The sequence below is a fragment of the Lingula anatina genome, chromosome 7 (assembly GCF_051362555.1).
Source record: "Lingula anatina isolate TDL-2025a chromosome 7, LinAna3.0, whole genome shotgun sequence".
Taxonomy (NCBI): Eukaryota; Metazoa; Brachiopoda; class Lingulata; order Lingulida; family Lingulidae; genus Lingula; species Lingula anatina.
Window position 1 is genome coordinate 17,872,660 of NC_141773.1, and position 15,026 is coordinate 17,887,685.

Sequence of the window (15,026 nt, forward strand, 5' to 3'; positions counted from 1 at the left end):
CAAAAGTAAATAAGCACAATTCATTTGCAGTACAGGGAAATAAAAATGTATTAAAAGGCAAATAAATATATCCTTACGGTCGGAGTGCAAAGATGACAATATGTTTCTTTCCATCCACATTGATTACTTTGGAATAACAATTTGGCTGAAAAAGAAAATGAAAACAACTGGTTATAACATCTCTTTTTAATTAAATTGTTACTTTTGAAATATTGACATACGGAATCACCATTTAGGTCCTGAAAGAAACACTGGTTCAGATCTAACTTTTTACACCAAGGAGACTTAAAATCTCAAACTAAATGATCATCAGCACAACACAATACTTTTGTCACAATCACTTTAGCACAACTAACACATTCATCCTTTTTATAAACTAAGTCACTTACATCACAGGAATGGTTGATGAACCTGGCAGCATTGCCATGCACAGTGGCATCTACCACATCAAAGTCATCAATACGGAACATGTAGCAGCCTATGCCCTGTAACAACATAATATAAACAAGTAAATAAATATCTGGTACCTTGGAAGAACAATTTGTTGCACAAAATCCTGCATATTATAACAAGTTTTGATGAATGTTTTTAAGCATTAATAAAAATCTTTAAAAACTTCAGTTTTAAACAATTTCTATGCCAGTACCTTGCTCTCATAATATCTCTCCCTCTGGTCAGTCAGAACTGACCGGATGACCTCGCCAGCGTACTCTACCACCATCTCACCATCGTCTATGTCACGCTTGCAGAACAAACCACGCCCATGGATCTGAGATCTGCACACACGAAAAACAATAATGTAATTAAATAAATATTATCAGCAAGCAAATGCAAATAATTTTACAGAATTATTTTCATAAAATAGTTCACCCTTAAAAATATACTGCCAACCTAGCAAATTTGTTCTTTTTAAAAAAAATCTCTAATTTTTTTTATTTTACTTTATTTACTATTACTTACAATTGACTTACCTGTAAGCCCCCACAGCTTCATTAGCATGCTCCCTCAGGTGTCTGAACCTCATTGCCATGGGGATGGAGAGACTGGTAGCTCTTCTATAATAGGAGGTAATATAGAGGTTAATATTAAGTGCTTCTCAAGTAACAGGAATGAAAAAAAGAAAAAAAAAGAAAAGATTAATAAATAGATTATTAATCAATCAAACTTAAAAAGAAAGGAAGCAAGCAGTAACATATCTGAGCTATCACAGTACCTGTAGTTCATTTTCTTACCAGTCAAATTATTATGTGAAATATATTTAATTCTATTAAATTCTAACAATTTCAACAGTACCTTGATGATTTATGTGTCAAATCCATGTCCTTTGCGTTCTCTTTGAAATCTGGTAACTTTTTGTGCTTGGACATGAGGAAACTGAACATGTCATAGGGCTTACGTTCCCCACTGTAAGGCTCTGATCTCGCACTACCAGAGGGATTAAGAGGAGGTTCCTGTGAAGTGCAATAAAGAAGTTTTACAAACAGATAGATTGTTGATTTAAAATCCAAATATACTTGTATGTTCTTTTATTTATGGATCTATTTTCAAAATTAAATGGTCCTTTTTTTTTTTTAAGTTTCATTTTGTATTTCTTCAAATCTGAATAAAATGGCCATGAAAATGATTTTCTTGATTAATACCTGTAATATAATCATATGCCATTGATAAAAAGCTAAATGTACCCCCCCCCCCAAAAAAAAAAAAAAAAAAAAAAAAAAAAAAAAAAAAAAAAAAAAAAAAAAAAAAAAATCATCCATAAATTCCCCTTCACCTCTTCAATTTGACTTGTGTCATATTCATGGTATTTGAACCTATAGTTTCTGCAGTACTGGGCTCCATACAGCTGCTCTATCAGGTACACTATGGCGTCATGATTCAGTCCAAACATGCTCAGACCATCAATACCTGAAAAAAATATGTAGCTGTGTAAGAACCATAGAACTTCACCCACAAAAAATAATACTTTATTTACAAATACCTATAAAAAACAATTATGCTTTACCTACTGTGCATTACTTTATCCACAGGTAGATGTATGAGAAACTTTACACCTTATCCAAATGCCCTTCATAACACATAAAAACATTGATAAATGTAATTTTTTTTCCTTTATTATACAGTTGACTAAGAAACTCAAGACTTTATCACATGGTATAGCACAGTAAAACTAAAAATCAATCAATCAAGGAAGCAACGAAGAAATAAAAACAAATAAAAAGAACTACATAATATTCACTACAATCACACCCAACACAATCACACCTGACACAATGCCTTACTGACCTGCATATGACAGCTGCTTCATCCTGGCTTGTGTTCTGGCATCCTGTACCTTATCAACTACAGCTTTCCATGCCTCTGAAATGACATATTTAAACCACATCATATGGTGACCACATACATCAGTTCAATTTCTGAAAGGAGTTGAGTGTTTGCGAACAAAAACTGGTGTAGAAAGGTGCATCTGAGTTTCCTGCTATGCAGAATTATATTGCAAATGTTAATGTCTGATGTAACAACAGCCACCTGACATGGTGTATATGTACTAAAAGGATCAAATCTGACACAAATTGTGGGAATAGGAGTTACTCTGTCGAGCATTCTTTCTTCAGCTTTGGTTTTCATTGTTTAAACCCAATCCTCACCTTCCCATGTAGGTGCCTGCACCTTAAATCCATCATCACTGGTGATTTCAAACATGAAGTATGGGGAGTTCCTTTTTGCCTGCATGGCCTCCCGTCTCATCTTCTCCTCGTGTTCTAGAAGAGTGAGGATTGGAGAGTCTGACACCTCTTCCTCATTCTCTGGCGTGGGGACTGTTATTGGTTGGTGATGAGGGTGAAGGATAGGATGGCCTGCAATGGCACCTGAAATTTTGGGGAAAATAGCATCTGTCAATAATGGCACCACAGATAAACTTTTGGATGTTTCTTGCCAGCTGAATCTTATTTTTACTCTCTAAAACAGATTCCTCTCTCTGCATCATGAAGTAGGGAGTAAATTCATTTTCTCATTTAAGACAGACTTTCTTCAAAATGGACACAAGGTGCTATTTTCATCTTACAACAAACCGCTTAGCATATAATATATTTTTAAAGAAATGAAAAATATAAAAAATTTGCATTACACATTTGACAATAAAATAAACATTTAAATACAGTAAAAAAAAAAAAAAAAAAAAAAAAAAAACTTACCACCATCTTGAAGCAATGACTTCTTTAAGTTTTCCTTCCTTGGCCTCTTTTTGGTTCCCTTACGAGGTGACCTTGGCTGACCTGCTAACCTGTTGGTCTTAGGACTGGAAGGCTTGCTGAGCTTCTGTGGTTTAGGTAGAGCAGATTCTCCTTCAGTAGGCTTTGTCACAGGTTTTGGCTTGTTGAAATAAGTCATGCTTATCCCTATACTTTTTTCTGTTTGGTTCACCAACTGGGCTAATATGGGTGACTTAGCAGAAGGGCTGTCAGATGCTGAGATTTTCTTTGGTTGTACATTTTTGACATAGATTTCCTGAATCCCCATAGGCGTCTGAATTCTAACGGTCTCTCCGACATAATCAGCTAAAAATTTTGGAATCTGCCCTTGACCTTTGGTGGAGAACACATTGTTGCTGGCGCCATCATTTGCAACAATCATCCTTTTCTTTGAGGGGTCTTGCTGGCCTGCAATAGGCATATTAGACAGTCTTTTCCTGGACAAGATGCTAGGAGTACGACGACCATAGCCATGTTCAGTAGCGTGCTGCAAAAAGAAAGATATTACATTAAAACAAATCCCAATTTCACCCAGATTTCTGTACTAAAAGTACAGTCTACTAACTTAATCACTCTAATAATCTTACATTTCTACATTCAAAGAGTAATCATAATGACCTTATTATGCTAACAATGATGTCTTTTCTTTGTGGATCTGTCACCAGCCAGTTTTAGTTTATCAAAAACATTGCTTTTTGACCATTAATGCACAAATTTTAAATAGAAACTCATATCATGTACTTACCAATTGTGATCCAGCATGTGTGGTCCCTACACTAGGCACTGGTCTTGTAGGCAGGGGCAAACTGCCAAACGTCTGAATGCCTTGGTGGTAACTGGTTGCATGTTGAGAAGGGCTTGGGGTAGATGACAAAGTATACCCTGCTGGTGTTGATAACAAACTGTATTGTCCCACTGAAAATACTTGGGAACCTGAAGAAAACGGTTGGTTCACTTGTATGCTGCTGACCCCTTGAACCTGATGACCTAAACTTTGACCTTGACCTAAACCATGACCTAGGCCTTGACCTTGAGCATTAAATGCAGGCTGCTGTGAAAGATCCGTGCTAGGCAAGGACTTCACCATCTGCGAATCTATTTGAGACATAAGCCCTGACTGGTGTGGCAATATAACTTGTGAAGGGGGCGCCAGTTGATTCCGGTAAACCACAGACACCGACTTGTCCTGTGGAGACTTCATCTTGATGATTCTTCTCCTTATCTCCCCTGCATGCATAGGAATTGTGTGGGTATTCTTCCTTCCAGACAACAATCCTCCGGAAACACTCTGAACAGTTGGTGTAATCATTCCCGAGGATATGGACAACAAAGGATTGGAATTAGAAGTAACCGGAACCTGGGAAAGAGAAGAAATGGCCGACACACTAGAACTGGTTTGCATTGGGATGGACGAAATAGCACTGGAAGTGGACATCCCAGACGGCATGATGACCCTCTTGACAATCATCTTAGGTCGCTGGGTTTTATTCACGACCCCCTTTAAAATACCTGGGGCTACTTCCAAAGCACCTGTCGCATCTCCTTCTCCTTCAACACAGAGAGAGCCAACGTAATGGAGCTGTCCACTTTTCATCATGTCTGTCATGTCCTGAGTGAGCACTGGGGTTTCCAGGTTGCTCTTCTGAGCAAGCATTGTATTTCCTAAAGAGTTTGTGATGAGCAGTTCATTCTGTGGGGATGCAAAATTGGATGCTTTGTTGATTAGCATTTTAAGTTGCGATGAGGCAGATGGGGTCTGTATGGTACTAGGAGCAGGTGGCCTTGCTTGTGGATGCATCGAAATTGACCGACTGGAAGGCAACCCGGACTGGTTACTGGGGAGTGTTCCTGCAGTTTGCTTAGGCTGGACTTGTGCCACCAAATTCTGTAACGAGGCTGGTAACTGGCTGTTTATCGAAGAGTTGGGCACTCTAGGAATGTCTCCTGACAAATGAGAACCCTGAATAACTTTAATATGAGGACCTTGTTTGCCTGTTAGGCTCTGGGAGTTCCCAGATGATATGTTCTGAATTTTATGGGTCCCTGGGTTGTTCTGTTTTTGTGGCATTTGCTTCTCTTTTCTAGGGATAGCTTGCGGTATGGGATTTTTAATTAGCTTCAACAGTGGGGCAGAGTCTCCAGAACCAAGTTTGCTGGGAGGAATAAGCTGAAAGACAAACTCATTAGATTTAATTTGTTTCAATTCGCCTGTTGGCTGCTTTGACTTTGGGGCATCTTGCTTTAATTCATGCTCAGATTGTTTCTCCACTCTTGGTCTCATGGCTGGTTCCCTCAGAATTTCAGCATCAGGAGAAGCACTGTCCTTAAGAGTCCCAAATTCTGGATCAAATAAAGCAAGCACTTTTGGATCATTGTCTTTCTCTGGAGAGCTTTGGGTAGATTTCTGGACATCACTTCCATCCTCAACTGTTGAGATATCTGCAGCATAAGTTAGCTGTTGTGTCCCTCCTGATGTCTTCATCAATGTATTGGCTGTTGTAATTGAAGTAGAAACAGGGTTAGAAGCTACCCCACTAATACTGCATTGTATGTCTGATGCTAAAGTGTTCACTGCAGAGACGGTAGATGTTTGAATATTTGAGGCAATAATCGATTCCGACTCTAGAGGTACATCACTCTCTGAACTAGACTCGCCTCGCTTCACCTCAATGTCATCACTACTGGAATGGGACCTCTTCTTTGTTTCCACCTTTTTTCCTTGGTTAGAATTTGGATTTTTGAAAGGTACATCTTTTTCAAAACCTCTAAAAGTCAAAGCACTGTCCTTGTTTTTTGGTTGAGAGAGAGAAACTGAGACATCTTCAGCTGTAGTCTCTTGAAGATCACTCTGCTGTTGTGGCACCTTAATTTTGGAGATTTCTTTGGAAGAATTTATGACCGAGAGCCATTCTTCCTCCTTCATCCCCTTCCCTACAGTCAGACTGCCTCTTTCAGTATTGTCATCTCCAAAACTTGTGTCTGTATCCTCAGTATGCCTTTGTGCTGAAATTTCCCCAAAACTTTCAATTCTCTTAGAACCCTTTCCTTCATAAGTCCTTGTTAATCTTTTTGGATTGAATTTTAATTGAACTGACCCATCCGAATCTTGACCAGAGTCGCTATCAATCTCAATGGATGCCATGTCATTATCACTTTCATCACCACTAAGTGCATCATTCAAATGTTTTACCGCTTTCATCACCTTCTGATTTGGAACCATTTTTATGGAGTTTTCCCTTGCTCCACGGAGTGGGTATTTTGAGCCTACAGTTTTTACATCATCTGGATTTTGTTTGGAAAGTGACACATCTAGTCCTTTTGGTTTCCTTTCTTTGGTTTGCTCTTTGGCTTTGGTGTACTTCCCCATGCTGCCATATGAAAACTTGCATGCTCTGCCCTTGCTTCTCCTTGTGGGTGACCCAGAATCATCCTCACCAAAATCAATTTCACTGTTCTGGTCCTTACTGCCTAGATCTTTCAAGTTTTTCCTTAGTTGTTGAGAGCTGCAATCAGCCTCACTGCCATCAGACCCGTCACTCTTAAAAGCATGAATTCTCTCTTGCAAAGGATACTTCCTTGGCCGCCCAACAGCTCGTTTTGAAGGTGATACATCCTTCTTTCTCTGTGAAAGTGATGTGCTCTCTGAAACTAGATCAGATTCATCATCACCTTCTTTTGCTAATATATCTTGCTCAAGGTATTTTCTTGGTCGACCTCGGCCTCTCTTCACACTCTGTTGCAGAGACCCATCTGAAGGTTGGTCAGCTTCTAAATTTTGTGGTGTTTTGTGCACATTTTCTCGAGCAGATTCATTTTCATCATCTGACAAAGAATCTGGCAAAGGATACTTTCTTGGTCTTCCTCTTTTCTTAACTGGATTACCTTCTTGAGAGTCAGAAGTCTTCTTTTCAGACTCTGGACTGCCCGCTACTTTATGATCTAAATCTTTGTTTTCTTCCATGCTGGGTGTGTTGTCATGCTCAAGATTCAGGCTTCTTCTCCTTCTGCGAAGCATCCTCCCTTGCCCATCATCAGATCCACAAACCTCAGATAAACCTTCATCACTGCTTTCAGAATAAGAATCCTCTTTTGTCTCTTCTGGTAGAGGTTTAATTCGTGGCCTTCCTCTTTTCTTCTTGGGAGGGTTGTTCAATACTTTTTGAGTAAGTGGGACAGGTAGTTGTGACGGAGTTGATTTGGAAGCGATTTCTGTGATTTGCTTTAGTTTGGGAGGTCTTCCTCGTCTTTTTGGTGTTTCCTCTGTGGACTGCTCTTCTTTATCTTCTTCATCTTTGTTTGTATTCAAGTCCAGTGGGATAGATTTCCTTGGCCTACCTGGCCTCCTATGTAATTTCTTGACTTCTTGGTGTTCATCATCATCATCTTTTTCATTATGCAATTCAGAGGGGTCTACCTGAATCTTCTCCTCAACATGTGCTTTTCTTGGACGTCCTCGTCCACGCTTTTTCACTAATGGCAATGCTTCAACTGAAGAGACTTTAATATGATCAGGCATATCAACATCATCATTGTCACTCTCATCAGTGCTAGAACTGACTACATCCGTACAATCCTTTTCATGACGTCCAAAGCTTTCCTTAGTTCTGTACATTCTTTTGCAATTGGAGCAGCGGTAGGGACCTCCATCTTCTTCAATGTGCTCCAAACTTTTTAGCTTTATCTGAAGAGCTATTTTATCATGAAGAGGTAATTCTTCATTAAATTCGATTCCTTCCTGGGATAGTCTCCGCACATGGGATTTGTTCAGTTTCTCCAAAATGACTTTTGCTTGTGGATATGTATCATTACTGTCCTTGCCAAAAGTCTCATCATCTCCAGATTGTGCCGTTTTTTCATAGCCACTGTATAGCCCATCTTTATTTTTGTCAGAATGAATGACTGCTAAGGTCTCTTCGGATGAAAATTTACCCTTGGCACTCTCATCAAGAAGTGCTTTCTTCTCATCTAATTTCTTTTGTTCACTTTCACGACATATCTTTGCCAATTTGTCCCTAGACATGGCATGTTCTGCCAATCTGCCAGCAGTCCTTCTAAGTGGGTAAGACTTCAATCCGACCAAATTTTGACCCTTCTTGCTTCTTCTCCCGCTGCTGGGACTAAGAGGACTTCTGGGACTGCCAAGAGAGTCATCGCTCAGGACTTGACCATCTGTGTGCTGATCTTCACTTGAATATCCATCTTTTGCTTGAGTAATTATTTCAGCTTCCTTCAGCTTCCTTTCAGCTTCAGAAGGGACCTTTGTGTGCATGCTCTTTAATGGTACTTTGTATCCAATAAGTACCCCTTTGTTAATAATAGGTATTTTGTTTGAATTATCTGAAATGCTCTTTTTGATTTTTTCTTCTCTTAAAAAGTCTTGTCCTTTAATGCTCACGTCAGTGTGTATATATTCATCTTTCTGGGATACTGACTCAGGCGTACCAAGTTGAGGGTTACGTGCTGTACTATTATCAATGACGGGAGTGCTTTTAAATGTGTCGCTGTTACTCAGCTGATTAGGCTCAGAGGGCATACATCTGTCTACTGTAGCTACTACTTTATCAAGCAACTCAACCATTACTGATTTCACATCTTCTACCACACGGTCCACAGATTCATCAGGGGCTGCCTTTGCTTTACTATTCTCTCTGCTCATTGTAGGTTGAGAAGAATAAATTGCTGGTTTATCATCCATTTTTTCATCATTTCTGTTTAAATTCTGATTTCCACTGGACAACAAGGCACCTTGCTCAGGAAGTGTTACTATTGGTTTTTGATCACAAGTTGACTCCTGCTGTGCAGGTTCCATGTCTTCTGTCAAATCTACCACAGGGGGCATGTTTCCTCCAGCAGTGGTACTACCAGTCTGGGCACCTCTCACAATGGGAGCCAGTATGCCAGTGACCACAGGTGGAGGTAAGGCATTTGACATGGCCGGGAAAGCACCTGCAGGTGGAACCATGACTGGGCATGGCATTGCTGGCATCAAAACTGGCATGGGGAGAAGACCTGGTGGGGTCAGTGAAGGCAGACCTATAGAGCCAGTGACGGGTGCTTGAGGTAGACCCATATGGGCTGACGCACGTGGCTGCTGTATTAAAGGCAGTGGGGATGGCTGGAGAACAGGTAATGGGGGCTGCCTTACAACAGGCATGGCTGTCTGCATTAAAGGCATCTGAGACTGCATTACATCAAGTGGTGTGTGGACAGAATTCACTGGAATGTGCTGGACCATAGAAGCAGGTGGCTGATTCATTAAGCTTTGAGTTTGTTCCAAGGGTGCTGTGTGTGCCTGGGTCATCACACTGGTTGAATGGTGTAAGGCAGCAATGGTTGACAGCATTTCACTGGCACTGCCTGGACAACTGGTCACTGGTGATTTTCTTTGGTCTAGACTGATTTTCTTTTTGGCATTCATCTGCTTGGGATCGTTTTCACGACTTGCTTTGGCCCCCAATGGTGAGGACTTTGGTGATGCTTTAAGAGAAGAATCAGAGCGTGCTGGTGAGTTTGGCTGGGAATTTTGTCTTCCAATAATACTGTTACGCAATATCTCCCGCACTGACTCTCCACTATCTTGCCTGGAGAGGGAGCTACTGGAAGAAGAAGAGTATGGACAATCAAAACTTTGAGAAAAGCTGTTTTTCCTTGCTGCTCCCCCTCTACTAGGACTAATTGCCTGTTGTTTATCAAATGGCTTACTTCCAGAGGGACTTTTGGGTACAGAACTCTTGGTCTTATTTTGCTTGATGTCATGCTGGGCCTTATTAGATTTTCCAGCACTTTTAAAACTCTTGAGATAGTCATCTTCTGAAGTCTGCTCCATTGCCTCAGACACCACTGTTGGCACCAGTAATTCTCTGATTGATTTTTCATCAGACTGGTGGGTAAGCTGATTACTAAACTGATCTGGGACAGGGGATTTAAGTGATGGAATTGGCTGTGGGATGACCTCTGGCTGTGAAGATCTAGAAACCATCAACTGTGTCGTAAAAGGTGGCTGAAATGGCTCCATCTGGACACCACTTTGTAGCAAGTTTGTTCCTGATACTGGAAAACAAGCAGTTGGAGGAGGGACAACTTTTTCACAAATGATGTCATCATCTTCAGCATCACAATCCTTTTCTTTATTATTTCTAGCTGTGACTAAACATGAATCAGAGGAATTGCTGATTTCTTGATCTTTGTTTTCTTCTGTAAGAACTGTTTCATTGTTTGCTTTCTCTTCCACCTGAAACTGACTACAACTATCATTTGCCTTTTCTGCCACTCTTACATTCTGTCCATCATTACCATAAAGCTGCTGCTCTTGAATACCATCCTCAACTTGAATTGTCTCAGTTGCCTGCTTTGTGGGGACTTCTGTTTCATCCAATAATCCATCTTTGATTTCACTCTGAGTTGAGCAAGCTGTAGCAGAGAGGTCAGTATTATGGTGTTGTTCTACTGAACAAATAGCAGCATTTACTTGTGGGGCATCCTTGACATTTGAAGACTCCTCTTTGTTGGAGGATTCTTCTAGTGTCTGTTGGTTTGCATCCAGGTCATCATCTAAACTAACTGACTGCTTAGTGACTTCCACCACTTCTCCTTTTTCATCAAGAACAATCACAGTAGCTTCCTTGTCGTTTTCAGTGTTCTTTTCTTCAGTTTCATCACGGTATATGATTATGGTACCCCTATTGCTTTCAACTTCTATAGCAATGGTGTCTTCTTCTTCTAAACTGGAGAGTGGAACAGCTTCATCCATGTCCGTTTCCATGGGAACCAGGTCGTCACATTCTGCCGGGTTTTTGGGTGGCAGAGATTCTGTTTGAGACACATCCGTTTCTTTTGTACACAAATCTTCAACTGAAGCTTCAGACCTATTAATTATATCAACTGAATTGTCTGAGTCATTTGCTCTCTGCAATTCAACTTCTAAAGTGTCCACAGGTGATTCTTTGACATTGTTATCCTGTGTGACCTTGCTTGATGTTGCTGTCTTCTCAACAGGTTTTAAGTCTGATTGATGGTCTAAATCAGATTCATCAGTTCTTTCCATTTCAACCACACCTTTGTCATCCACCTTTCTATAGTCACGAACAGGCAAGCCAGGAGTTTCAGTTGATATATCAGTGTCACTCTCCCCTGATGCAATTTGCTTCTCCCAAAGCTTCTCATTTCTTTTCAGGTTTTTATTGGCTGCAACGTTAAGGCGTTTGGTGAACTTCCTCAGGTTGGCCAGCTTATGATCCTCCAGTTGAGGAGAAGCGACAACTGGAACTGCCTTTCCAGGGTCAAGATTCAATAACTTTAATGTCTTGGGAGACAGCACAGAGAGATCAACTGTGGTTGGTTTCTGTGCCTTTGGCCAAGATTGACCAAGACTAGTACTGGCAATGTTCCCCCACTGAGGACTACCCATGGCTCCCTCTGGCAAACTGACACTTCGTTTTAGCTTCTTGGCGCGAGGCTCCCTGTCAGACTTTTCCACGTTGCTTTTGTCTTCCAAATGTTGAGTATCGGAGGCAAATAATGGCTTTGGCTGCTGTTCTTTGACAACTGATGGTGCATCAGCATGAACAGGTTTCATTGAGCATGTGCTCAACTGACTTAATGACTCCATGGCTTTAGCGTCATACTGTGGATGAGTCTCATCATGGACAATGGTCATATCTTGCATGATGATATCTGCGGCATTATCCTCCGTAGGTTGGACCTCTATTATCCGGCATGTGTAAATACACCTGCGTCGCGCATCTCTGGTGCTCCAATACACTCTGGTGCAGCTGGAATAAAATAATTTTTTTTAACCATTTTTATATACAATTCTTTTGGAGTTTCACTCACAAAAATGAAATATGGAATACAACTTTAAAATTCATAACCTAAAGAGCCACAACCTTAATGTAGTGCATATTTTCATGATGATAAACAAGACATTTTGCATTTGTATTTTGAAAATTCACATGGGTAATAAATCGATTAACTCACCAGAATTCCACAGGGAACAACAGATCATGAAGGTCAGATATGGGACATAATCTACCAAGGTTTTCAACTGTCATAGAGCCTAGGGAAAACAAGCAAACAATAGCTTGGTGTTATTATATAAATCCAGTAAAGCTTATTATCATTACATACAAGTTTGATAACATGGGATAACTCCTGAAGGTTTTTATAACCACTAAGTGCAAACTTTATGTTTGTTAAAACCAAAATGAAGCTTAAGGAGAAATCAGTTTTGTTAACAAGTTTAACATACTGCATTTTCCATCTCAATGTGGTTGAGCATGTCTCATAATAAACTGAAGAGTAGATGCATGTTCACAAGGGAGCTTTTACCCAACCTGATTCAATAATGTTAGATAACATTTCTTTTGCTATATGGCAATTTATCTGCTATTTATTTTAAATCTACATATAAATTCTCATCAATACACAAGCTTACCAACAAGAATGTTCAAAACATCCGGTTGTAACCCATTGACCCAGTTCTTCTTGGTCCAGCGTATGCTCTCCATATCCACACATGCTCTTCTCAGCACTGCAAACTTGTCCTTTTTCACAACCTGAGTATACAAACAAACAATAATAATAATAATTAATAATAATAAATGAATAATCAACAATTGTGTCACTTGATAAAATTTAATTACAAGAGACACACTGCATTTATGATGAAATACTTTCTTCTTGAAAGATACATATCATTTTATCATCTGTGAAATTGTAGGACAGCTACAAAATTGAATTTTAAAAGAAGTCATAAATTTGGTTGTTTTATCATGTGTCACTGTTGAACTGTTGTTATAACACTGAAGCTATTGAATAACAAGCATTTTTCTTTACCTCTCCATCCAAATGAAACCTATGCTCCCAGCAGAACACTTTCTTGTCCTCTTGGAAGATGCAGTTGGCCTGTTTGGCACAGATGAAGTGGTAGTTGGATGGACAGCCCCTGGTACAGCACCCAACAGTGGCACCACTCTGCTTACACCTCTCACACTTCTGCAAGTCAGATAACAAAAAAAAAACATTCGATGTTTCACAGATGAGACTGCCATTCAGTGAAAAAGTCAGAAAATATGGCATGGGGACCAGGGGGCTACCTAGGCCAATGATATTTTTGGTTCCCAAAAAGTTGAAAATACACCAAAAGTAGGGAAAATCTTATCCCTCATGTTTACCTGGGATAAAGAACATGCTCTGCTAAGGCCAGCACAATAAAATTTAGCCAAGTGCTAAAAGTCTTTGAATCTGGCAAAGAAAAATGTGAACTATTTCTTTACCTTTTACCAATGAGCTTGTCTGCATTCATTTTTTTTTTCAAAATTTCTTTTTGAAAATTATATCCTAATTATATTCCTGCAACTGACATTGATAACAGTCCTTGGGGAAAATGACTCCCTCCATTACAGTACATACCAGCATCCTTCCCCTGGCCATTGCTGAGTGGACATTCTGGAGTGACCCGTCCACTTCCTCAAACACCTCAGCTGACCACAAGGCACAGTTGACATGCGTCCAGTCGTCCTGGCCAGCATACAGGAGTCTGCCTGCATCCTGGAGAAAATGAAAATTGTGACGGTCATATTGGTTAGTTACACAGGAAATGCCCAGAAGTCTAAAGTGACTCAGGGAACAGGCAACAAATATTAGAACAAAGTTTAAAGTTGGCGGCATTTTGTGGTTATCTTTATACACTATAAGTGCTTGATATTTAGTTGTTACATATACTTTCTTTTCAACAACAGAATGATAAACAAATATTAAATTATGTATAATAATATCACAAATATGTGGATTACATTCACTTTGCATGATGCCAGCTTAAGGTATATTACCCACATATTTTTTTTCTCTTTTAGCTTAGTTAATAAATAAATAAGTCTACTAACATTTGGTGTGTCATCTCCAACCTGACCACAGAAGGAACATTTTCTGTTGTCCTCCCCAAAAAATTCACTGGTCTCCTTCAGGGGCTGGTCGACTTCTGTTATCACGGTGGCAAAGTTACCCGCGTTCTCTGTCAAGGAGGCTGAAAATTAAAATATTTTTATCATCAAACTTAGAACACTTAAGTTACTTTCAATTCTGACCAAAGACATGATTTATGGAAAATCTGGTGTTGGTTTGAAAAAATACCTCTTCAAAATTAGTCTGAAATTTGGGATCAAAAATTGTAATCAACAACAACTGAAAGTAAATATGTAGCAGCCCTCTCAAAGTAACTATTTGTTGTAACATTAGCCATTTTTCTGGTATAAAATGTGAACAATGCTGAAGAGGACTTCAGATTTATCTTCATTAAAGTTTCAGTCTCAAAGTTAAGACTACTTTTTGCATACGGTAGTTCCATAATTGTAAAACTGGCCACAAGTCTTAACACTGCTGAAGTCTTACCAACGGGCACTACAGTCTTTGTGGGTGACCTGAGCATCTTCTTGAAGGGAGAGGGTTGGGGCGATATGGGGTGTTCCTCTCTCTCCAGCCACTGGGCGTAGGTGTGGTCATCAGTAGGGGGGATGACCGCGTCTGGCAGCATCCCTCTGGAATTGGACAATGAAAATATTGCAAAAGCTATTCAATGTTTTTATCAGTCAAATACCAAAGTGTTATAAGTCCTTGTGAGTAAAAACATGATAGAAGAAATTTCAACTTTCCTTTTATTACTTTAATACTGAAATGTCACTTGTCAGTCCACTGTTGGTTTAAATTTTTAAAAAACATCAATAGAGCTCAAGAAGTGGAATTAGCATGTATTTATAATAAAAAATCTGTTCTTCAGCT

At 39.6% G+C, this 15,026-nt stretch overlaps 1 protein-coding gene across 2 annotated transcripts in view; it reads right to left on the reverse strand.

Moving 5' to 3' along the window:
* The window catches only part of LOC106170360 (uncharacterized), a 30,540-nt gene that overhangs the window by 1,611 nt on the left and 13,903 nt on the right, over positions 1 to 15,026 (reverse strand). For both annotated transcript variants that reach the window (XM_087016945.1, XM_087016944.1), the window contains exons 23-38: positions 14,640 to 14,785; positions 14,135 to 14,274; positions 13,662 to 13,799; positions 13,086 to 13,244; positions 12,685 to 12,805; positions 12,228 to 12,306; positions 3,997 to 12,022; positions 3,195 to 3,738; positions 2,646 to 2,867; positions 2,284 to 2,358; positions 1,772 to 1,905; positions 1,294 to 1,451; positions 972 to 1,055; positions 647 to 776; positions 390 to 485; positions 78 to 145 (exon numbers count right to left, since the gene is read on the reverse strand). In XM_087016945.1, the coding sequence (XP_086873071.1) occupies positions 78 to 145; positions 390 to 485; positions 647 to 776; positions 972 to 1,055; positions 1,294 to 1,451; positions 1,772 to 1,905; positions 2,284 to 2,358; positions 2,646 to 2,867; positions 3,195 to 3,738; positions 3,997 to 12,022; positions 12,228 to 12,306; positions 12,685 to 12,805; positions 13,086 to 13,244; positions 13,662 to 13,799; positions 14,135 to 14,274; positions 14,640 to 14,785 (10,320 nt within the window). The remainder of the gene's footprint in view (positions 1 to 77; positions 146 to 389; positions 486 to 646; positions 777 to 971; positions 1,056 to 1,293; positions 1,452 to 1,771; positions 1,906 to 2,283; positions 2,359 to 2,645; positions 2,868 to 3,194; positions 3,739 to 3,996; positions 12,023 to 12,227; positions 12,307 to 12,684; positions 12,806 to 13,085; positions 13,245 to 13,661; positions 13,800 to 14,134; positions 14,275 to 14,639; positions 14,786 to 15,026) is intronic.